The following is a 26,292-nucleotide window of genomic DNA, read 5'->3' on the forward strand; positions in this document are numbered from 1 at the left end:
CCTCTTCATCAGACACTTACGGCAACGCCTTGTTGATACCGACTTCCTTTACTGTCCCTCGTCACCCTTCCCATTTGGTTGTAGTTGCTGCAGCTCATTCCAGTGATTTAAGGCCTTCAAAAATTCATGTTCTAAACCCGCCCCTACTTTTCCCCCATGGTTTTACTTTTTAACATGTTTTTATTGAAGTTATGCAGAAATAGGAGGCAAATTTAATTTTTCATCGCTTATCACGTTAACATCTTTTTTCCCCATTCATTTCTTTTAATATTTCTCGATTACACTATTTTTTGACCCTTGATGTTTCTGCGATTCTGTTCCCCAGCCACAGCTATACTGCATGTCATTTTTCTATTCTTGTTTCCACAGAGTGCGCACTATACAGCTATAGCCTGAACTGCTCCATTTAGATATCTTTATCAATTTCACTTTTGCTTTTTGTTAACGTGGTTACCTTTCTGAAGACCTGTTTAGCCATACATGAACCTGCAGTCACTGTGAATCAGTATGTAAAACATTCTCAGTTTTCTTGCCGCGTCAATTCGGGATAAAATATCTATCGTCGAAAGCTTGAGATTTTATCCCGAACTGACGCGGCAAGAATACCGATAATCTTTTACATATAAGTTCCGTCGTGAAAGACTTCGTTCCCATACCACTCTGAGTCAGGAGACAACGGAATTAATGACATTAAATGCCAGTGACCATTGATTTAAATCAATGGGAAAAGGCGAAAATTTGTGCCCGACTAGGATTCGAACCTGGATCTCTTGCTTACTTGACAGATGAGCTGACAACTGCGCCACCCAGACACAGTGGTCATCACAACTCATGGACTACCCTGGCACGCCTCCCGCCAGACCCAAATTCTTAGCTTTTCCACCCACACTACTGATGTTGCACCCCTTGCCCATTATCCTCATTACTCACAGTATTCCGTTGATTCTGGTAAGATGATGAGTTGGGTTAAGGGAGCGCTCGACATCACGGTCATCAGCGCCTTGACGAAAAATCAACAGTAAATCTCATTGGTGGGGACGAAGGCTGTCCCCACATGCAGAGCAGTTTATAACTTACTAAAGTCTGCCGCTCTTCCGCACCAGTTTAGGGATGAGGCTTGATAGTTCACAAAATTTCACCACTCTGTTAACACTGGTATCGGTATCTGCGAGGACAGTGGGCAGATCTCCAGTGAGACCAAGGCCTGCCCTATTATCAGTATACCGGACACACGTAGCCACAATATGCGGAACTGAAAGTGGCACACCACAAACTTCACAGAAAGGTCGATCCTCCCCCCGGAGGAGGAATCCATGTGTCAAAGGGCTATGCCCTATGCGCAATCTGGTAAGCAAAACCTCCTTCCAGCGGCGAGGCTGACACCAAGTCCTCCAAGCTTTTTAGCTTTTGTGGTCGGTTTGAGTGACCGCAGTTTGTTGTCCGACACCTGCAACCATTCAGTCTCCCGCTGACGCATGATGCATCTGTCAGAAAATGAGATAATGGCTTGCAACGGGATGGGACATTGATGGACAGCAACATCCCAACATGCTTCCTTGGCAGCTTTATCAGCCATGTCGTTACCCTGTATCCCAACGTGGCCAGGTACCCGGCAAAAGATCACCCCCCTTGCCACGGCGTTAGAGCCGCTCTAAGCAGTCATGGATGAGCTGAATCAGCGGGTCTACCGGATACATTTGGTGAAGCGCTTGCAGTGCACTAAGAGAGTCTGAACAGACAAGAAAACTCGTACGGTGATGTCTGTGAACTCCCTCTAGTGCCATTAGAATGCCATATAACTCCGCATCATAATTTGTAAATTGTTCTGGAAGACGCACTTTGAAACCCTATCAGGGAAAACCACAGAAGAACTAAGAGCATTCCCCTGCTGGGATCCATCTGTATAACTAACGACTCCGGTAAGAGTTCGAGCGTGGTTTGTACCCCACACTGAAGTGATCATTGGCCGTCTTCACCCTAATTGTATATGTGATGTCTGTTCTTTCAGACACTACATTACTAGGGTGTGGATAAGCTGGGAATTTGCGTCTGACGGGAGGCATGCTATAGAGTAATCCGTGCAGTCGCAACGACCACCGTGTCTGGATGGCGCAGTGGTCAGTGCATCTGCCTAGGAAGCTGAAGACCCAGGTTTGGATCCCTGTCTGGCATAAATTTTGAACTTTCCACATTGATTTACATCAATGCCCACTGGTAGTTAGTGTCATAAATTTATTTGAGACTTGTTTTGCCATTACAGTTCTTCTTTTAATATCCATTATACTTTTTGTTATCTGTTACTGCAATTCCCAAGTAGTAAAATTCATTTATTTGCATCAGTATTTCATTGCCTTATTGCCTATCTTAAAGTTTTCCCTCATTGTACGATTTGTGTGTCACCACTATTTTAGTCTTGTTTGTGTCAAAATTTTTGTCTGATACCCTGGAAAGCCACCAACTGAAAATATAGTTCATGTCCCTTTCAGAATGTCGTAGGGCTACTACGGTGCCTCTTTTCGTTGTCTGTATTCTACTTTCTACACTTAAAGCACATTAATGGAGAGGGAGGACTGTCTTGTCCGACACTTTGTCCTAGCTTCTTTACTAGTGCCATTCATATCTATTTCTGTACTGTCATTCTCAATCCATGGATAAAAAAACTCTTTTGTTTGCCCAGTCTATTCCAATTACATCAATTTTTCCAAACAACTATGACTTACTAGCCAAAAATAAGGGTGTCAGACTCCATATAACTCATCTCCAGCTAGATGTCAGCTATCATCAAATCTCTATGTTTTTCTTTTAGAAAATCTACTTGGAAAAAAATAAAAAAGAGACACTGCGATCCAGTAAGTACACGCTCAACATATTACTGCAACAAAACATAGCTCCAGACTCTTGTCTGTACACAATTGTTACGTGGCTGATTTGTACCACGCTGTGTTATGTAAGGGATCTGTACGAGTAATCACCAAAAATTTAAACACACGAAGTATCTGTTCAGATAACCAAGTTACGTTTACTACGAGAGTGAGTCAAATGAAAACCTTAAATTTGTAATAACAAATCGAAATTTCGCGCCGTTATCCTTTAAGTTGGCAAGCGTGCTACAAACAGCCTGCAGAATGGCCTGTAGGTGGCAGCATAGTGCAGATGCACACACACACCGTCGCAGTATCAATATAAAGATGGCCGCCACACTTGCGACTTGCACCAGGGAAGAACAGCGTTCTGTTATTCGGTTTTTGGGTAGTGAAGGTGTGAAACCTATTGAAATTCATCGACGAATGAAGGTTCAGTACGGTGATGCATGTTTGTCACAGCAGCAAGTCTACGAATGGAGTAGGAAGTTAGCAAATGGTGTGACTTGAGTGGAAGATGCTCCTTGTCCAGGTCAGTGTTTTGACTCCACAGAACACTGCAACAATTGAAGTCATCGTGAAGGAAAACCGCCGAGTGACACTGAATGACATTGCAGCATGTTTACAAATTAGTCATGGGTCAGCACACCACGCTGTGCATGATCTGCTCCAGTTTCACAAAGTGTCTGCAAGATACGGCAGGTGACTCCTAAAATGAGAGAACGACGTGTTGATGCTTGTGAAGAACTTCTTCGGCGCTTTGAACGAGAAGGTGATGGCTTCCTAGTGAGACTCGTTAATGGGGACGAAAACTGGGTTCACATCCACCAATCGGAAACGAAGAGGGCGAGCAAGGAATGGCGCCATTCCTCATCACCAAAACCAAAGAAGTTTCGAACAGAACCATCAGCAGGGAAGGTTATGCTGACACTCTTTTAGGAGGAAACAGGCGTCATTTTGGAGCATTACATGCATGAATCTCCTTAAAAAAAAAAAAAAAATAAAAAAAAATAATCTGCGGCCTGCAGTCAAATCAAAGCGACGTGGATTGCTGTCAGCAGGTGTCCTTTTGCAACATGACAATGCAAGGCCCCACACTGCCCGTACAACAGTTACCTTGCCCTCAACTGATTTCCATATGTCTGGACCACTCAAAAACGCAATGGGAAGAAAGAACTTCCGTTCTGATGAAGAGGTACGCCACGCGGTGCATGTGTGGTTGCGCGGACAACCAAAAGAATTCTTTTCTAAAGGAATTTATGCACTTTGTAAGCGCTGGAGGACTTGCATTGAGCGTGGGGGAGATTATGTTGAAAAATGATACAGCTTTGTACCACTTCTGAAAATAAATAATATTTTAAAAAATTTAAAGTTTTCGTTTGACTTACCCTCGTACTAGCCTGCTGATAAGATTGTCACAAAAGACAATACTATTTTCACATGTCTAACGCAGTACACGGTTAAAACATCGTAAATTGTTTCACTCACAGAAAGGATCATGCTAATACCATTTAACAGCGCCTCTAGTCTTCAAAATGGCCTCATTTCGGCGAGGATGAGAGTCCACAAGTTTCTTCAGGTACACTATATGAAGCACAAGCCATCCATTGGTAATTATATGCCGCAGAGCTGTCACATTGCGAAGACGTCTGCTGATTTTCACTAATTGTTCCAAGTACTCCCAGACATTTTTCCATGGGATTAAAATGTGGATGATTTCGTGGACTCATACTACACTTCTCCAGTCACCTGCCAGGTACTGCCCATGTTGGTGTTGTCTGCCCCACTGGCTACATGCAGACGTATTCACCGTACCGAGAAACGGACTTTTGCGACGTACCCGAATCCAAATGTCCACGGAGTTAATTTCATTTTGCAAGGTTGGCCCGAGATCTGGATGAGATAAAGCTGCATTCACTGACAGGCACAGCTGGTGTGCTCCATGAACCATAGACGTAACCAAGGTGGGGCGCCTTGCGTGCCTGAACGAAACAGATAGCTGTACCGTACGTGTGAAGACAACGGCGGACTATCTGAAGAGAGGCCAGGCAAATATGTAGTTCCTGAAAAGGGGCAAGCAGCCTCTTCAGTAGTTGCAGGGACAATAATCTGGATAATTAACTAATCTGACCTTTTAACATCAGTCAGCATACAATTCCTGCGCTGTTAATGGGCTCAGCTGAAAGCAAAGGAAAACTAAGGCCATTACTTTTTGCAAGGACATTAATGTGTACAGTGGGTTAAATGATGATGGCATCCTCTTGTATAAAATATTTTGGAGATAAAATAGTCAGTTATTCAAATCTCGGGGCGGGGACTACGCAGACGGATGTCAACAGGAAAAAGAGAACAGGCGTTCTACAGATGGGAGCGCCGAATGTAGGGTCCCTTAATCGTGTAGGTGGGTTAGAAAATTAAAATGGGAAATGGGTAAGTTGAAGTTACGTGTAGTGGCTATTTATTAGTGAAGTTCGGTGGCGGGATGAACAGTCCTTCTCCTCAAGTGAATACAGCTTTATAAATACAATATAAAATAGGCGTAACGCAGGAGTAGGTCTAATAATGACTAAGAAAATAAGAATGCCGGTAAGCTACTACGAGCGGCATTGTGAAGCCATTATCGTGGCCAAGATAACACGAAGACAACACCAACCACAGTAGTGCTAGTCTGTAAGACATAGTTCCGCTAATGATTAAATAATTGAAAGAATGTACGACGAGAAAAGAAATTAAACAAATGTTTAAGGCAAACGGAAATTTAATTGAGGTAGAAGACTGGTTGGTTGGTTTAAAAGAGGGGGAGGGGGGATTAAACTGCTAGGTCATCGGTCCCTCGTTCCGATTAAAATAATTCCTGAAGGGTGGGAGCAAAATAGTCGAGACATACAAAACACAGCTGGAAGAAAGGAGAAAACCACAAGAATGACATAAGGGCAACAAACACTAAAATGGACAAAACCGGACAAGAAAACCACAGAAACACTCAAGAAACATGTAGAAGAGACCAAAACAAGAGAGCAGATTACCATCGCTGGCTGACCATGAGAATAAAAAGAAGCCAGCCACTGTGCAACACATTAAAACCTCCACCCTAAGAGCACTAGGGTGGAGGACACAAAGGGACAAAGAACATGCGCTAAAACTTAAATGATATAACCCACCCTCACGAATAAAACTTAAAAATAAAGCTGCTGTTGAGGCATTGTCATCCAACACCGAAAGTAGGGTGCTGGGAAAGTTAAAAGTCCGCCGCAGGGCGGCAAAAAGTGGGCAATTCGGCAAGAGGTGGACGACCGTCATTTGTGAGCCACAGCGACACCGAGGTGGGTCCTCGCGACGGAGGAGGTAACCGTGCGTTAGCCACGTATGGCCAATACGGAGCCGGTAGAGGACAACTGATTATCTGCGACACGACTGCATGGAAGACTTCCACACATTCGTAGTCTCCTTATGACACGTAGTTTGTTGTGCTTACTGTTATGCCATTCCGTCTCCCAAAGCCGAAAAACCCTGCTGCGTAAGACAAAACGCAGGTCAGTTTCGGAGATGCCCATCTCCAGAAGTGGTTTCCGCGTATCCTGTTTGGCCAGCCTGTTCAAATGGCTCTGAGCACTATGGGACTTAACAGCTGTGGTCATTAGTCTCCTAGAACTTAGAACTACTTAAACCTAACTAACCTAAGGACATCACACACATCCACGCCCGAGGCAGGATTCGAACCTGCGACCGTAGCAATCGCGCGGTTCCGGACTGCGCGCCTAGAACCGCGAGACCACCGCGGCCGGCTGGCCAGCCTGTCGTCAGGTTCGTTGCCTGGGATTCCGACGTGTCCTGAGGTCCAAACAAACACCACCGAACTACGGGACCGTACCAGGGCATAGATGGACTCCTGAATGGACCCTACCGAAGTATGGCAAGGGTAGCTCTGATCGATAGCTTTTAGGCTGCTCAAGGAGTCTGTACACAGGAGGAATGACTCGCCAGAACAACAACATCCTGATTAAATTGAGCTTAACTTCAATTCCATAAGGCAGTGAAGCAATTTCGAAGTCTCGGTGCGACGAAAATTGTCAGTCCATCTCCTGAAAACATTTGCAATAATTATTAACTTTCGGTGATCACGTGGGGAAGACCGGAGATCTGCAGGTAAGACCGTGTTAGCCCATTTATTGAAAGTAATAAACTGGTATCTTGAGCGTACAAAACGGCACGTTCGTCCAGTGTAAATCAGACGTTCCCCACTGATCCCGTGCAAGACAGTGTAGTAATAATAATCAGTTAAATAATACGCGAACACACTTTCTTTTAGTTTAGTTCCTGTATTAAATTCCTTCTCATACAGAATCTCATCAAGATGGCGACTAGTTCAATAATACATACATATACATCTTCGTTCTTTCACGGCTAATTGGCAAGATCTGAATCCTTCTTTTCATAAGAGAAAACATAGATAGCAGAGAAGCTATTCAATGGAGTGAATGCATGCTCCAAGGAATAATAGGGCTTGAAACTATTTTGTATTGATAATCATCGTATATTACAGTTTCAGAATCGGTAAGATAAGAAGAGATATTTCGAGATATGTACCGAGTTATATAATTTATAAAATTTCTGAAAATATCGCGGAGAGATCGCTGCATGAGACATTACACACTACTGGTGTCGGGTTTGTCGTTGAAGCGTGACACGCGTCTAGAGCCCCTGTCGTTTAGGTTGTTTTCACGACCACTCTTCTTCCTGTATGTTGCACTGTTGCTAGTCGTACACTAGTACTTGCAGACACGCTGGACAGTCTATCAATAAAAGAAGAAGTGGACAACTGAATTCAGTGTTGCTGTGAGCACTACCGAATAGGATAGCTCCTCTTTGCAATTGTGTCACCTCTCCAGGTCGAAAGCGACCAGTCTGCTGTTTTCTTTATTCTGGGGGTAGGGGGGGCATTACTATTTTGCCCCGTGATCTCACCTAGTTACTGAAGCTGCAATGCGTTCATTGTAGGGGTAATATCTTTAAGTAAATGTACAGTCAAGGATTTCAAGGTGCAATACTCTGTATTGCTACCTGTAAGAATAGAAGAAGAAATTATAATGTCAGATGGAACGCTTTACTAAATACCGAAAAGGTAAGAAATCGACTGCGACAAACGGAATTAACGCATGATGTCATTGTGAGAGGCGAGGTGAAACTCTTGCAATATTTCTTCGCCGTCGACGTGACGTTCCTCTGCTGCCCAGAGGTACATGCTCACCATTAACACAATTTATTTAATCCTAATGCTTTGCTGAGTGTCATCTAGTGCTGAACATTAGGCCACCGGTGCGTACACTGACTAACATTTTCATCGTGAAGATCTAGAAGTATGGGCAACCCTTGCTCACCGAGAACGTTGAAATGAACATACAGTCGTCGATTCATAGCAGGCAGGAAATAATTCCAGAATCAACATTTATTTCATTCTCGCCTGTCTTTGGTGCAACGGTTGGTCGCTAGTTGCGTTCGGTCAGATCGTGACCGAGAAAATAGGCCACTGCAACGGTGCAGTTGCGGTAGCGTGGGGCACGTGCATTGGGAAACTGGGCCACGTGCGCGCAGATAGGCAGCGGTACACGGCACCCGCGTGTGGCAACCGGGCCAGACAGCCTGTGTGTGTGTGTGTGTGTGTGTGTGTGTGTGTGTGTGTGTGTGGCTCGCCACCCCCGCCAGCGACGTGGTGACACGACGTGCCGAGAGGTGCGAGCCAGCGACAGCTGTTCCACACTTCCGGCCCGCATGTGTGTCAACACAGCCGTGCCGCGCCGCGCGGGAATGCGACAGGAACGGGCTCATCCGGCGTTCTTATTTCTGAAAAACTTTCTGAAACAAAATTTCTCTAGTAAGCCACGTTTGAGTGAGTGAGTGAGTGAGTGAGTGAGTGAGAGAGAGAGAGAGGAGGGGGGACTGTTTTCCGCAGTTACTCCTGGTTAAAAACAGTTCTGTGTGTAACAGCATCGGTTCTTTTCCAGTCGCCACACTTTCGCTCTTTGAATTAAAGCAACGTGAGTGGTCCAGGCGTGCTTAGAAACACACACAATTTGATCAATACTTGCGTGCTGCATTTCCTGGTAGCCAAAGTGGCTGTTCTTGATAAGGCGATACAGTGAAATAAATGGGCAGCCTAATGACAAAAACAATCTACTGTGCTCCACAGTATTTTTACATTTCGAAGTCGTAGCTTCGTCAGGGCTTTCTGTTATGTAATCGTGATCACTAGGAGTCAACAAACGAGAACAGCTATGGGTGTGTATTGTTATTTGCAAATTGCGAAATTGTCGTAGAATATACAGGGTGACAATTATTAAACTATATAAAATAAATTCGCCGTTACTTCTGAACGGTTGCCGTTAGGACGTTTAAATTGCATGGTTGGCTGCGGGGCATTATGGAAAGTAGTGTGCGCTGTATGGTTTGGTTTAGCGACGAAGCCCATTTTCATTTGGATGAGTTCGTCAATAAGCAAAATTGACGCATTTGGGGGGCTGAGAATCCACATTTCATGATTGAGAAGTCTCATCACCCTCAACGGGTTAATGTGTGGTGTCCAATGTTCAGTCACGTAATAATAGGTGCGATATTCCTTGATGGCACCGCGACTATTTGGAGGTAGTCAGTCAGGCAATTGGAGGCAAGCGTGTGGTACGAAAGCTTAAGGAAGACAAAGGCTTTAATGCAGTAAGCAGTTTCAAAAGTATATGGTATTAACGCAAGGATGAACAGAAAAGACGGACTAGAGAGCACGATCAAATCAGTCTTAGGACTCTTTGAAAACAAAATCGATCGGGTTACGGCAAAAGCAGCTTCACAACTAGCTTCTTTCACATCTGCAGAGGCCTTCTCAAAATAGACTCTGAAAACGTGCGTACGTAATTGTTTTACAGACGGCAACGACGAATATATATACATTCAACGACTCATGACAAGACCATCTTCCTCAAAAATGAACTAAATATTCCGTACGTTGCTACTAGCAGGTCTACAGTACAAAAAAATTGCATGCTAAGGAGGAGGTGAGGACTCATGGACACAAGCAATAAAAATGTTCAAAACTATCTCCTTTCTGTATTCAGTATTTCTTATGCTTTATGCAGCTCATGTTTCTTCACAATGGCTACAGTCATTGTGTAGATACATGTGAGGTACGACCTAATTGGTTTAACAATCATCAAATGCAAAATCACTTTGGAGTATCAGCGACTGGCAGAAGTTTTGATGGGGAACACTCCAAAAAATATTTGTTGTGTGGGTATATCTAGTAATTTATAGTGTAAGCCAACTGCCGTGTGACAACACATGCATCAATTAGTACACATGGGACATGTGAACTTCATGTAATGGATCAACGAATAATTTCATTTACCCCCAACAGGATGTTACCCACGTTCGCTCCAAACTCTTACTGCCACGTCTGCCATTATTAATTGAGAATTAAACAATGGCAAAAATTATGTTCAAAATCTAAACTGATTAAGGAGAATCATTGAGTTCACCTTCAGATGGCAGCATACATCTACAACGCAAATTTCACATGCTTTTTTATCCGAAATAACACATCGTGCAAAATGATTTGTGTTTATCTTGGAGTACCGTCATTCAGTGTGAGATATGGAGTATATTTCTTATAAGTTTTGGGGACGGAAACTAACTAGATTGGCTTCAGAAATTGGCCCATATGGTGATTTTACAATTGGTTTTACTGCCTTTGCTCTTCTAAAATTCCTCCCGACTCTCCATGGGCGCCATGTCACTGACTGCGCGGTCCCTCCCGTCGGAGGTTCGAGTCCTCCCTCGGGCATGGGTGTTTGTGTTATACCTAGCAAAAGTTAGTTTAAGTAGTGTTTAAGTCTAGGGACCGATCACGTCAGCAATTTGGTCATTTAAAAATTCACACACACTTTTTGACTCTCCTTGAACACCCAGCATTTTTCTGTTTAAGGAGTAAAACTTAATAGTGGAAACAGTGTTTCCACTCGTGCTGCCACTACCTTTAGTTGAGATACGGATCTACTCCCAGCAAATTTGCAGTACCAGTACGCTATTTTGCCGACAACACACAGAATGGAATCTCTTTGCACTGTAAGGATGTTGTTCAGTCCCATATTTTTCGTTGTCTCGAGAAATATGTTATCTCACTTTAGAATATGTGTTACTTTTTAACTTAAAATCACGTCTACCTCAAAAAGAATTGAGAAAGCCGTTCATGTCTGTAGTATTGTACATCTTAGATTTGATTAATTTGTCATTGACACTGCAAATTTAGCTTTACAACTTGAAGCAATCATTTGGTAAATATTTACAAAACTTTTCGTGCCTTGCTGTTCTGCTAATGTTGGGAACCCCAGTACTTATTAGCAAATATTTCACTGAGTTTACTGTGTCCCTACCTGGCGAATTCTACTTATTTACTGCGCAGTTGCCGTACGTCGTCGGTTTGGTTAAATGTGTTTCGGAAACTTCCATTCACGGGGAGCGAATTTTATTTGGGAGAATGGGCCAAATAAGTTCTTTGCTGGGTCCTACTAGATGAAAAGAAGCCTATGACAGTACGTCAGCAGCGATGATCAACTGGCTACAGATGAAAGGAAACGAGAATGTTAAATACCCGATAAATCTGGAACTATAGAAGAGGGGTGACAAATTAAACACGTAGCCTTTGACGAGCTATATAAAGGACTGAGATTCGGTTATTTTATGCTTTTCAAACATAGAAAATTACGAATCCAAGACTATCAGGTTGCAATACGTAACACCTTTGCCATCTTAATTAGGTCAGATGAATTTTTCTAATATTCGCATAACGTTTTGGAAAATATTCCATAGTATATTTTGCACTGGAGTTAGCATGGCTATATTTTTTTGAATGTAAATTCGACATGCTTCTGAGAAATTTAAAGTCAAGAAGAAAAACTACAGTGTCCTGACCTCTCAAAATCCACGTATTAGCGCTTCTAACGAACTTTACATTATGACAAATGCTTGCACAATTTCTGTATTACTCAGAGCTTATTTGGTACTTCATATAATTTTTTTAGAGTACGCAAGATTTTTTTTTACGTAATTAAGTAATTCTGCCGTGGTATTTTCATTCTCTGTTCTGACAAACACTGGTTGGAGCACCTTCTTATCGACGTTACCCTGTCAGCTGCCTTCCGAATTATACTTTGCTGTATCCACTACGAAAAGTAACCAGGCTCTTGCAGAGTACGTTGATAAAACGCTGATGGAAGTTCATTGATTACAAAAGATGGAAATAGCTGGGATTTGAACATACGAATTTCAGTTTGACCATTTACTGGGTGGTGTACAATAGGTGAAGTAACTGTATTGGAAGAGAACTGCAAGCCACGAGTTTCACTGTCAAGTACTAATTAGAAATTATCCTTTATTATGCTTCATACCGAATACGAGATTTTACTATTCATGTAACAGCATAAAATGTGCCCCATTTGCACAAGATTCGGTACCTCATTGAGTGAGAAAATGAAGCTCCCGTAGTTTATTGAAAAATACGTAACGGCCGCAATCTATCAATATGTAAATGTGCTTAAGAAATACATTGCATAGTGCTGCAACACAACTAAAAGATGGACCAACATTATCTGTATCTAACGCAGAAAAACGACGATGTGATTGCAGACGGCATTTCCCGATGTAACCGAGAAATCATCCGGCAATCGCCGTTAAGTACAAATCAACTTAATCTTAACGAACTTTTTTTTCGATCTAAAAGCAAACCAAAATGTAAATAAGTTAATTACAGGCTGCTGATGATGCTTTACTTCAATAAAGTAAAACGCGACTGGTGAAAAACATCACGCATTTTTGTAGTTGCAGCAGAACAAAAATACCCTCAAGAATCATAAAGCAGCCTGCGAACACCTTGAGTTTTTGTAGTTGCTCTCAACATCGTGTTATTCATTTGATGCCAAGTGATTCATTGTAATTTTAGCTGACAGTAGGTAAGTTTTGGCAGTTTAGTTGTTGCGGTTACTACAAAAAAAATCTTAAATGAGAACAACACTAGAGACTGACAAAATGTTATTTGGATATTAGTTTCCTCGTTACCTACGCGATGGCAGTACTGCGGAGAGAGACCGGCAGTGCAGTTTGTTGCCGCGAGATAGCAGCACGCGACACGAAGTTCCACCTCCGGCCGCCACGGAGCAGCACTATATGGACATCAAGTCTCGTTTGTACCGAGTCTCGCTAGCAATGGCGGAACGGAGATTCGGTGCTCATACTTAAGTTTGTCTTTTTCTACGACTGACTAAATTTTCGCCAGAATTTCCAACAGGATACCATGAACAATAGTATGGGCAAGCAACGGATAAAGACGATTTGCTTGAATATCAGTGCAGTAAACAGCGACCAGTCAGCTTTGACAGACTTTTTCTTTGTCATTAATTTTGCATTTCATCCTGAGGAGAAGCCTGAAAAAAGCCGCGAGAACTGGATACTGGGTACAGTCTTCCATATTTATATTCAATTTTACACAAATTCCGTCTTCTATAATATCTGAGGTAGAGACTTGACTGCCCCCAAGATTGTTTTCATACCTTAGGATTTGAATGTCAGTGTCCGGACATAAATACCTGAACCAATACGAAACTCTCAAAGAAAGAAGTTCCAAAAACTCGCCTTTTAAGATTAGTAGATTTTCGAGCAATTTTAGGTTAAAAAAAAAAAAATTCAATCCTACTGACATTGTCGTCGGTCGCTGAATGCCTAGCATGAAATGTTCCTTTGAAAACGAATTAAAATTTGATACAAACATGCGAAATGACTTGTTGATAAATGGAAAATATATACATCAGTAATACTGTTCAATCTATAGAAACAAAGTATTTCATTAATTTTCGCCTTTTCATTCGATTAGTAACGAAACATACAAAAATAATTCTATTAAAACAACATGATTCACTTCAAGAATTATTGCGTAAAATTTTTATTTTTAGTAAATATGGATCTTTAACAAAAGTAGAAAAAAAATAGTTGCTACTGGCGAGAGTCCAACCAGCGACTTCAACGACCATTACACTTTTGCGCTACACAGTCAAGTTACCGATCACTATGTCAATGAACTTTAAAACTTTTATATTCGATGTCACGGCAGTAGTTTCCTGTCTTCAAAGTCGATCCGTCAGAACAAACCACAGCTAAAATGCGGTATGTCATGGAATAAAACAACTGGATTCTGATACGGTGGTTGGATCCTCTCATCGCATCGGATTCCGACTTTTTTATTCCATGACATACGGTCTTTTAGCTGTGTTTTGTTCTGACGGACGATGAACGTTGGAACTTTGTTCCCACGCTTTTTGTGTCTAATGTTTTAGCTATACACTGAAACGCCAAAGAAACTGGTACAGTCATGCGTTTTCAAATACGGTGATATGTAAACAGGCAGAATATGGCGCTGCGGTCGGTAATGCCTATATGAGACTAGTGTCTGCGACTGTTGTTAGATCGATTACTGCTGCTTCAACGGCAGATTATCAAGATTTGAGTTTGATGGTGGTGTTATAGTCGGTGCACGAGCGATGGGATACAGCATCTCCGAGGCAGCGATGAAGTGGGGATTTTCCCGTGCGACCATTTCATGAGTGTACCATGACTATCACGAATCCGAAGTGTCAGTGTGTGTGAATCATTCAACGAAACATCATCGATATGGGCTTCCGGAGCCGAAGGCCCACACGTCTACCCTTGATGACTGCATGACACAAAGCTTTACGCCTCGCCTGGGCCCGTCAACACTGACATTGGACTGTTGATGACTGGAAACGTATTGCCTGGTCGGACGAGTCTCGTTTCAAATTGTGTCCAGCGGATGGACGTACAGAGGTATGGAAGCAACCTCACGAATCAATGGACCCTGCGTGTCAGTAGTGGACTGTTCAAGCTGGTGGAGGCTCTGTAATGGTATGGGTCCTGTACAGTTGGAGTGATATGGGACCCCTGCTACGTCTAGATACAACTTGACAGTTGACACGTACGTAAGCATTCTGTCTGATCACCTGCATCCATCCATGTCCATTGTTCATTCCGATGGACTTGGGCAATTCCAGCAGGACAATACGACATCCCAGACGTCCAGAATTGCTATAGAGTGGCTTCCACACTCTTCTGATTTTAAACACTTCCACTGGCCATCAAACTTACCAGACGCGAAAATTATTGAGCATATGTGGGATGCCTTGCAACGTGCTGTTCAGAAGAGATCTCCACCCCCTCGTACTCTTACGGATTTATGGACAGCCCTGGAGGATCCATGGTGTAAATTCCCTCCAGCACTACCTTACGCACTGGTCGCATCCATGCCACGTCGTGTTGCGGTATTTCTGCGTGCTCGTGGGGGCCGTACACGATATTAGCCAGGTCTATCTGTTTCTTTTTCTCTTCCGTGTATGTTAATCTGAAGACGTGCCTTTTAGTGCCACGAAACCGGTAGTGATCTAAAAATAAAGGGCTAAACGCAGCGGTTTATTAACATCCATTATGATTACTCATAGTTGTGGTTGTTCTATTTACAAGGTTGTCTCTATGTCATAACAGTGACCACATCGTGCCATCCCACCTGTAATTTATCTTTGTCGAGGCAAGCATTTATTCATGCATTGTATAGTTTCTGGTCGATTTAATTATTTTTCACACTTTATTACCTGCCAGAAAGGAAGCATACGTTACATCGGGATACCAGCACTCTTCGTTAACCCGTGACGCGGAATCGATCCAGAGCAAGCTCACCTCTCCCTATGCCTGAAACGGCGCGTTAACGGGTTTGACTATTCGGCCGGCTTAAATCAATTAAAATAATAAATGTCGTAAAACAGCTAGCACTAGCCATCTGGAGCGACCCAAAGTGGAATGAGTACATGAAAGAAACTGTTGGGAAAGCAGAATCCAGGCTGAGACTCATAACAGGAGTCTTAAGGAAACAGTTCGTCCACGAAAGACGAGGCTTACAGAAGACTGGTTCGACCAAATCTTGAGTATTGTTTATCAGTCTGGGAACTTCACGCAGTAGAGTTAACAGAACATTTGATGAAACGCGGCGCATAAAGTCACAGAATAGTTTAGCAAGTGATGCTCAACAAACTCCAGTGGCAGTCATAACAACACAGGCTTTGTGGGTGACGGCGAGGTTTGCGAGAGAAACTCCAAGACAGTACCTTGCGAGAAGAGTGCAACCTATTACTTCCTCCCACGTACGATCCGTGAAATGAACACAACGAGAAAATGAGGGAAATTACAGCTGATATGGAGGTTGTGACCAACTAGAACGACCGGGACTACATTATTTTAATCCTTGAGTACATCGTACACACAAGGGATTTTATCAATCAAAAAGAACATTGGGAGGTCACTGCTGCCAAACTAAGAACATAAAAAATAAATTTATGTACATTTTATATAATTTAAGTTGGAGGGAGGGGAGGAAAGAAAAGGAGATTATTGATGTCAGCTGCATCGAGACATTAAACGGTATTAGCGGCGACGAGGGAAAATGGAAACCGGACTAGGATTCGAATTTGGGATATCCTACTTACTAAGCAGGTGCCTTAAACGCTGCGCCATCCGAGACACAGTATTATCTCAACTGCGCGGAGTACCTCGGCACGCCTCACGGCAGACCCGAACTCCCACCGAGCGGCACCTATCCGTAAACCCTGTCCATTTCCTCCATGCTCGCTACTCAGATTCCCGCAGGAGGTCGGACGTACGTGTGCACCCGCACTGAAGAAGATGAATCCATTGTCCATCGAGGCAAATCAGTTATATGAATGCGTGGTGTCAATCCTTCCGGACATTTCCGAAAGACCATACACCACGCATTCATATAATTATGTACATTCGATCGCAGTATTTTATTCTTCACACACTGACGTGGATCACTCCTTTTGTACCACGCCAGTTTTGACTGAACTGACATTCATGGAGCACAGTATTTGTTTTGTACACAAATCAAAAAAGTTTTGCATCACCTCCGTTTCGAGAGTTCCGGAATCTGTACAGAAAATTGAAATAGAGATCAACATAAACATTATTTCTGCCCTTTTTACTACTCATGAAAACCACACACTGCATGTTGTACCACTATACAGCGACACATTCAGAGGTGGTGGCCCAGACTGCTGCACACCAGTACCTCTAATACCCAGTAGCATATCCTCTTGCGTTGATGCATGCCTATATTCGTCATGACATATTATCCACAAGTTCATCAAGACACTGTTGGTCCAGATTGTCCCACTCCTCAACGGCGATTCGGCGTAGATCGCTCAGAGTGGTTGGTGGGTCACATCGTCCATTGACAGCCCTTTTCAATCCATCCCAGACATGTTCGATAGGGTTCGTGTCTCGCCAGTATACTGCCGATATGGTTGCACCATCGGTCAGAAGATGACATTCACATATCGTACAGCCGTTACGGCACCTTCCGTGACCACTAGCGGCGTACGTCGGCCCCACATAATGTCACACCAAATCAGCAGGGAACCTTCACCTTGCTGCACTCGCTAGACAGTGTGTCTAAGGCGTTCAGCCTGACCGGATTGCCTCCAAACACGTCTGCGACGATTGACTAGTTGAAGGCATATGCGACACTGATCAGTGAAGAGAACGTGATGACAGTCCTGAGCGGTCCATTCGGCATGTTGTTGGGCCCATCTGTACCGCGCTGCATGGTGTCATGGTTGCAAATATAGACCTCGCCATGGACGTCAGGAATGAAGTTGTGTATCATGCATCCTATTGCGCACAGTTGGAGTCGTAAGATGACGTCCTGTGGCTGCACGAAAAGCATTGTTGAACATGGTGGTGTTGCTGTCAGTGTTTCTCAGAGTCATAATCCGTAGGTAGAGGTCATCCACTGCAGTAGTAGCCTGGGGCGGCCTGAGCGAGGCATGTCATCGACAGTCTCTCTCTCTCTCTCTCTCTCTCTCTCTCTCTCTCTCTCTCTCTCTCTCTCTCTCTCTCTCTCCCCCCACTCCCTCCATGTCGGAATAACACAGCTTTTGTTCACTCCGAGACGCCTGGACACGGGCCATGTATCTCCTCCTCGGTTGAATTACTGGAACTGATCGGCTGCCGAGCTCCCTCCGTTTAACAGGCACTGCTTATGCATTGTTGTTTACATATTTGGGCGGGTGTAGTGACGTCTCTGGACAGACAAAGGGATTGTGTCTGTGATACAATATCCACAGTCAACGTCTATCTTCTGGAGTTCTGGGAACCGGGATGATGCAACACTTTTTTTGATGTGTGTATTATGGACATATATAGTTAAAATGCGTTAGAGCAGTTTATTAGTTTTTCTGCGTATTTGAAGTGACTGTGTTCAGTCAGATCTATGACTTTAATTTGTGGTAATACACTCTGAAGCAGTAGCTTTTACTGAGAAGTAATCGCGAACTGCGCAAGGTGGTTACTCTTTTGAGTTAATGATTGTTTTTAGGTAACTGACATTTTTACCATTCGACTGTAGGCACCACACTGATGTCCACAGAGACTGATGCAAAGCATTTTAGTCAGGGCCAAGTTTAACAAAAGAGAATTCACTTGACATTTATTTTAGGCTCCTACTGCTGGCGATCATACCTACACTGGACTACTTATTCGTTGGCGTACAGAATGGGGAAGGCACCAAATGAGATAGTATGCGACCAATCAATAAATCACTCCCCGACAGCAGACCGCCACAATGTTTAATTCTTCCCATGCGTCATTCATGAAAGGACGAGGGAAGCGGCTAGCAGACAATGGGAACGCAAGTATATTACGGCACAAAAAATGGCTCTGAGCACTATGGGACTCAACTGCTGAGGTCATTAGTCCCCTAGAACTTAGAACTAGTTAAACCTAACTAACCTAAGGACAGCACAAACATCCATGCCCGAAGCAGGATTCGAACCTGCGACCGTAGCGGTCTTGCGGTTCCAGATATTACGGCACAAACCTAGCACTGCCTTGCAGAGTACAGATGTATGGGCAGAAACGACGAAATAATTTGGTGCACGAATTCTATGTGAGGTAAGCACGTTGGTGTCGATCTGCGAAATACAGCTAAGGGTAATGCATACTTCACTAAGCAGCAGACAGGCGGTAAGATACTGTCAGAGAGTAGTAGTTGTTGCTTACCTTTCCCTGGCAGAGCTAGATGATGGCGTACTGGTCACCACCTGAGGAACGGGCGAGGGCGTCTGCACGCGGGACCTCTTGCGGGGCGGGCTCGGCATCGGACCCTGCAAAAGCCAAAACACGCCAGTTAACACGTGGCGAGAGATGTGACACAGTGGCGCAATCATTCACTTCTCCATGTCGTAATCTCTTGGAAAGTCAACACTGCCACAACACTGAATACAAATGCTCGGCTCAACCGGAAATCGAACCGCAGAACTGAGTTTGTACTCTTAGTAGGGCACTTACTCTATTTTATTTATTTATTTACAAAGAGCTACAGTGTTTGAAAAATAATGATGTATGCTTAGTTAGTATCAACGCATCCCTGAATTTGGGGGTAAAATAGAGAGCGAAAATTAGTCCGAAAACAGCCACCTCTGGCAGCAACAATGGCCCTAAGCCTGCTTGGTATCGAGTCGAACTGAGCTTGGATGACAAATAGCGAAACGCTACTCCATCCTGTCTCATGTCTGTGCCTGAGTAGTTCATGCGAGGGTAGTCTGGAAAGTTCTCGGAATAATGTTGTTTGGTTTCTGGGGCGCTCAACTGCGCGGTCATCAGCGCCCGTAGAAAGACCCAATTTTTACAGTGTCCAATTTTTTTACACAATCCAGTCTAGCCACTGTCACGAATGATGATGATGATGATGATGATGATGACGACAACACAAAGACTCGCTCCTCGGGCACAGAAAGCCCCAACCAGGCCAGGAATCGAACCCTGGACCCTTCTCGGAATCAAATATAAAGAAATTACCCCAGTAAAACTATTTTTCAGTGTAGTCTCTAGTACATGAAGGCGCTTGTTCTAGCTACGCTCCAATGCCTTGTTCACATTTCGAAAATCAGATTCCTCCAGACCTGCAAAATAACCGGTAACTTGGGCTGTCATTTATTCGTTTGAAGGGAATTTCCGTCCAGCGGGGGAAGTTTTGAGGTTGGGAAGAGACGAGGTCTGACTGAGCGTAAGCAGGCGAGTTAAGGCGGGAGCGGCAACAATTCTTATCTTGGTTCACTTATTTCTGCCGTGGCAACGACACGTGTGCGGGCGCGCATTTGGTGAAATGTGGCGTTCTCCTTTGCCAAACATCGTCTTTTTTTGGCTCATCTTTTGCTGCAGTTGGTCTAGGTTAGAGTAGTACTGTAAATGTATGTCAAGTAGGAAGACAATCTATCGGCGGAGTACTTTTCTTCTTTCAGAAAACTAGCGCCACGAGCCTTCCGGCCGATCGTATTGCCTTTGCTTTCTTTGATGGTTGTGACATTTTTTCTGTCTTGGGTACAGTAGTGGACTGAAGATTCATCTGTGGTCACAAACCGGCGAAAAACCTTGCTGGTTGTTCTGAGAAAGGGTAAGGCACTGTTCAGTTACTTCCATTCCGATGCGTTCCTGATCCTGCGTTAAGTCGCGACACTCATCTAGCAGATAATTTTCTCGTATCGAATTCCACTGTTAAAATGTGATGTTCAGATGACATCCCTACAGCTTCAGCAAATTCACGCACTTCCCGCCGGCAATCCTCCATGACCTTGTTATGCATTTTTGCAGTAATTTCTGTGGTAGCGGCACGCTTCTGACCAAATTTGAACTCATTTTTCCACTTGGCAGCCGCTCAGTATGAAGGAGCAGAGTCGCCTCTTACGCATCTGCCTTCGTGGCGAACATGTCTATGCTCGGTGATATGGACCTCGCGTGTATTGCAACTGAGTTGGCTTCCTTACGAAACATAAGCAGAAATTATGCGGAACGGGCAAAAGAAGTCTCAGTAGCTTCCAGAGAACATTTTAACGCACTAGCGGCTCATTCACAACAACATGGATTCATATATCACAACAACAACAACTAATTACAGATTAAAGAAGTGACCTGTCAAATTTATCGCGTACACGTGCCGTATGATATCTATCTAATGAGACAGCTACTGGAAACCAAATAAAACAATTACTTACTGATTGCAAGCTTACATCATCTGATGTCTGTGCTGTGGCAATTGTTGTAAGAAAAATAAATGTTTATGGTCATTGGAGAGCTGAGCTGAGCGAGACAATTCTGAGAACTGCTACAAATAAAATGTAACCTAAGCTAATTGTCATGACACTTTGATTTCCACTTTCTTCGGCTATTTAGGACAACGAGCTATTCGTTTTTCCTGATCAATCACGAGTTGTGTTTTTCGAAGTACTCTACGATGCTTTCATCGGCGTCTTCCACCTCACTTCCTGATATTTAATCATTTACTTTTTCCCGCTTCTTTCGGAAATTCGAAGCGACTTTAATTTCTCTCCGTTTCGGCAAGAACCGCTGTGTATTGCGCAATAAAATCTACTTTAATATACTGAGCTAGCGTCGATATTGTTAAACTTTTACTGAGCCTGTAAGGACCCTTTAAGCAGTGCCACGGGCTCTTCTTTCCGACGCCTTCGACACGACAACCAGACAGCCTACAGTGTACTGCTGGCAGCATACACGGCTACACTGCAGGCGATCTTACCGACTGCCCCTCCCCCAATTTTCTTCATGCAGGAATTATACGATCACTGCCCAGACAAATTTCTAAAATTAGTGTACGATGCGCTTCTTAAAAACACTTTAAGAAATTGACTTCCAATATTTCAGAGCGCTTTTGTGTATATAAAAATTGGAATGCTTATACAAGTGTCAGTAGCTGTGTATATAGCCTTCGTTTCATCCGATCACAAATTGAGACATACTGCAGCGTAATTTTTTGGTAAAAATTACATTTTACTTTTGAATTATTATTTGCATGGAAACTTACATATTCAGAGCAAACAAAAATTCCCAACAAAAATGCCGAATATGAAATATATGAGTCACGTAAGACGTAACATCCCTTATATTTCCTGAACGGTTCCAGATGCCGAAACGACGTTTTTCGCAGTTCATACAGTGACGATGGGCACGTAACGTTGTGTGTGGATAATGCGCTGAACTCTGGTATCAACCGAGCTATTGAAAGAATATTTTTTTTCTAATGGAACAGTATACTTTTTCATTACTGAATTCAATAGCTCTGCTGTTTTGTGTAAACGCCGCCAAGCAGAACTTTCGTGTCAGGTTCGGTCGTTATATGCTGCAAGACAGACCTACTGTACTAAGATAAAATCTCATTTTCTCTATGACACAGATACGGGTTCACCTACGAGTTTTGTATACGGAACTACGGCATGTCCTAGCTTCTGGCCCATCAGATGATTCATAGGGAAACTATATCAAATGTGCACATGCTTCCAGGTTTTTGTTGAAAAAATAGCTTCTTCAGGCAGGTTTCCATTCCCATTTCGATAAGATTTATTTGACATTTGCCGTATAAAATTAGCGTGTCTAACTTCTACTCATTGGTGTATACGCCTGCTTGAAAGAATGCTGAAGCTGAAATGACCTGCCGATAGACAATGCAGTTTCTACTGGTTCTGGAGTGTCGACAAGTTACCAATCGATAGGCTTGATACAAAGGCGTGGTCCGGCGTGAGTGCGTTTACAACGCAATAACCGATTTCGGCCCACTTGCTTTTCAATTTTAGAATACATTTCGCATTCCTTTGTGAAGAGTTTGAACCTGCGAATTAACAAATACACTCCTGGAAATGGAAAAAAGAACACATTGACACCGGTGTGTCAGTCCCACCATACTTGCTCCGGACACGGCGAGAGGGCTGTACAAGCAATGATCACACGCACGGCACAGCGGACACACCAGGAACCGTGGTGTTGGCCGTCGAATGGCGCTAGCTGCGCAGCATTTGTGCACCGCCGCCGTCAGTGTCAGCCAGTTTGCCGTGGCATACGGAGCTCCATCGCAGTCTTTAACACTGGTAGCATGCCGCGACAGCGTGGACGTGAACCGTATGTGCAGTTGACGGACTTTGAGCGAGGGCGTATAGTGGGCATGCGGGAGGTCGGGTGGACGTACCGCCGAATTGCTCAACACGTGGGGCGTGAGGTCTGCACAGTACATCGATGTTGTCGCCAGTGGTCGGCGGAAAGTGCACGTGCCCGTCGACCTGGGACCGGACCGCAGCGACGCACGGATGCACGCCAAGACCGTAGGATCCTACGCAGTGCCGTAGGGGACCGCACCGCCACTTCCCAGCAAATTAGGGACACTGTTGCTCCTGGGGTATCGGCGAGGACCATTCGCAACCGTCTCCATGAAGCTGGGCTACGGTCCCGCACACCGTTAGGCCGTCTTCCGCTCACGCCCCAACATCGTGCAGCCCGCCTCCAGTGGTGTCGCGACAGGCGTGAATGGAGGGACGAATGGAGACGTGTCGTCTTCAGCGATGAGAGTCGCTTCTGCCTTGGTGCCAATGATGGTCGTATGCGTGTTTGGCGGCGTGCAGGTGAGCGCCACAACCAGGACTGCATACGACCGAGGCACACAGGGCCAACACCCGGCATCATGGTGTGGGGAGCGATCTCCTACACTGGCCGTACACCACTGGTGATCGTCGAGGGGACACTGAATACTGCACGGTACATCCAAACCGTCATCGAACCCATCGTTCTACCATTCCTAGACCGGCAAGGGAACTTGCTGTTCCAACAGGACAATGCACGTCCGCATGTATCCCGTGCCACCCAACGTGCTCTAGAAGGTGTAAGTCAACTACCCTGGCCAGCAAGATCTCCGGATCTGTCCCCCATTGAGCATGTTTGGGACTGGATGAAGCGTCGTCTCACGCGGTCTGCACGTCCAGCACGAACGCTGGTCCAACTGAGGCGCCAGGTGGAAATGGCATGGCAAGCCGTTCCACAGGACTACATCCAGCATCTCTACGATCGTCTCCATGGGAGAATAGCAGCCTGCATTGCTGCGAAAGGTGGATATACACTGTACTAGTGCCGACATTGTGCATGCTCTGTTGCCTGTGTCTATGTGCTTGTGGTTCTGTCAGTGTGATCATGTGATGTATCTGACCCCAGGAATGTGTCAATAAAGTTTCCCCTTCCTGGGACAATGAATTCACGGTGTTCTTATTTCAATTTCCAGGAGTGTATTATACCACTGTACTCGTATTTTCAATTGCTTTCGGATGCATTTACAAAAGTATATCATTCCATTAAAAAAAAACACGCAAACAAACACCGTCCGAACAGGCCTTGAAGACTCAACGGTACCGACGGGCAGCCGTGTCATCCTCAGTCCTTAGGCGTCGCCGGATGCGCGTACGGAGGGGCATGTGGTCAGCACACCGCCCTCCCGCCCGTTGTCAGTTTTCGAGACCGGTGCCGTTACTTCTCAGTCTAGTAGCTCCTCAATTGGCCTCGCAAGGGCTGAGCGCACCGCGCTTGCCAACAGCTCTCGGCACACCCGGACGGTAATCCATGAAAATGATGGCCAAGCTCGACAGCGCTTACTTTCGGTGATCTGACGGGAAACGGTGTTATCACCGCGGGAATGCCGTTGAAATTTTAAAATATATTAACTGCTTCAATATCTCGATCGATACAAGAATTCAGATTCTATTAGGTTTGTGCGTATGTTCGTAGCGCTTTTTTTTTTTTGCATGTTACTATTCCGGTTGCTGTGGGTTTATTTATCGATTGTCATTTTTCATTTTTTTACTGTAGTTAACTTGTTCTTTGAGTTTACTTATTGTCATTTTATCATCTGGAGGTAGCGGGTGGATGTGGATGCTAGAAAACGGAGTGGCAAGTGGAGAAATCGGAACATTTCCGACATATTCTTCTGTTCGAGTTCAGTAGATGGGTGACAGCAGCGAAGTCAGCCAGAAACATTTGATCCGTGTATTAGGATAATTCCGTTGCAGAGAGGACAGCAAGAAAACGGTTTCCTCGTTTTGAGGAGGATCTTTAAGTTGTTAGTGGCCCTCCAGGTTCAGGAAGACCTTCGGGGTTTGATGATGATCATTTAAAGGTATTAACTCACAATGACCCACGTCAGAGTACTCGATAACAGGCAAATGTGGTTAAATGCTATCATTCCACGTTTCTATGCTTCATCATTATTGGTGACGAAAAACGGAGTGTTTATGCTAACATAAGGAAATAAAGGAGTGGCTGAGCCCAAACAACGCAGCAACTCCCCGTACAAAGGCCTGTGCGCATCCACAAAAGTTATTGTTATGCATCTGGTAGAACAGCGACGGTGTGACACTACGAATTGCTTCCCCGAAGTGTAACCATCTCTGCTGACATTTATGCAGTCGCAGTCGGAGTCGAAGAACAACGACAAGGAAGACTGCATGAAGTGATGCTATTTCACAATAACCCCTCTTGCGTTCTGCTAGACTGCCAAAAAAGCACTATACAGGAGTTGGGTTGGGAAGTCACTCCATACCCTTCTTATTCACCCAATATTGCGCCCTCAGACTTTCACCTGTTCCGCTCTTTACCGAGCTAACTTCAAGGAACTTCCTTTCGGGATGAAAATATACTCCGAACATGGCTAGACAGTTTCTTCGCCTGAAAAGCACGTGATTTCTACAGTCACGGATTCGAGAAGTTACTCCAGACCGTTGTAAATAGTGAAAGAGAATATACTATTGAAGACCGAAGTATCTGTTCTGTTTATTATATGTGTAGCTGTTGTGGTTACTGAACATACGGAAAAACACAACGAACTTATGCACCAACCTAAAATATTGCATACCACAGTACGTGCCTCCATAGCGTACTGTCCTTTGTCGGAAACTTCGTCTACGAAATAAGAGGGGTGTCACGTCTCATATGACTCACCCTACACATTGAACAGTAAGAAGTCTCTCCTTTTCATGAGGTTAGTAGTTAAAAATAAAACAGGTTTTCATTTGAAAATTATTATTCAGTATTTCTCATGTAACATCTCTATTCGATAATACTTGCAAATACAGGAATGAAATAAAACTAAAAGCAAAGATGTTGCGCCTAGTGAGAATCGAATCAGTAACCTGAAATAATTTTGGTCTGCTATGTACACCTCTGTAGGTATGTACATGACCCCTTTCAAATGAATAGGGTTCAAACGTAACCAAAATAAACTATTTAGACGGTTTCATTAGATCTCGTAGATTAATTTATGTAGTTCACTACGTTTTCAGGCGACAAACACAAACTATCTAACACATCGACAACCTGCGTCGAACTGTAGTCGCATGTTCGTGCGCTACTCTAAGTATTTAGAGAACAATCAATGTCGTCAAATAACGGCATGATTAAAAATTTTTTATGTTTGTGAGCGCTACTGTCTAGTGAA

General features: G+C 44.0%; 1 protein-coding gene across 2 annotated transcripts in view; it reads right to left on the reverse strand.

Moving 5' to 3' along the window:
* LOC124546000 (cytospin-A) overlaps window positions 1–26,292 on the reverse strand; it is a 947,875-nt gene that overhangs the window by 330,089 nt on the left and 591,494 nt on the right. For both annotated transcript variants that reach the window (XM_047124972.1, XM_047124971.1), the window contains exon 2: window positions 19,035–19,138. In XM_047124972.1, coding sequence (XP_046980928.1) covers window positions 19,035–19,132 — 98 coding nt within the window. In that variant the 5' untranslated portion in view covers window positions 19,133–19,138. The remainder of the gene's footprint in view (window positions 1–19,034; window positions 19,139–26,292) is intronic.

The sequence above is a fragment of the Schistocerca americana genome, chromosome 8, assembly GCF_021461395.2.
Source record: "Schistocerca americana isolate TAMUIC-IGC-003095 chromosome 8, iqSchAmer2.1, whole genome shotgun sequence".
Classification (NCBI taxonomy): domain Eukaryota; kingdom Metazoa; phylum Arthropoda; class Insecta; order Orthoptera; family Acrididae; genus Schistocerca; species Schistocerca americana.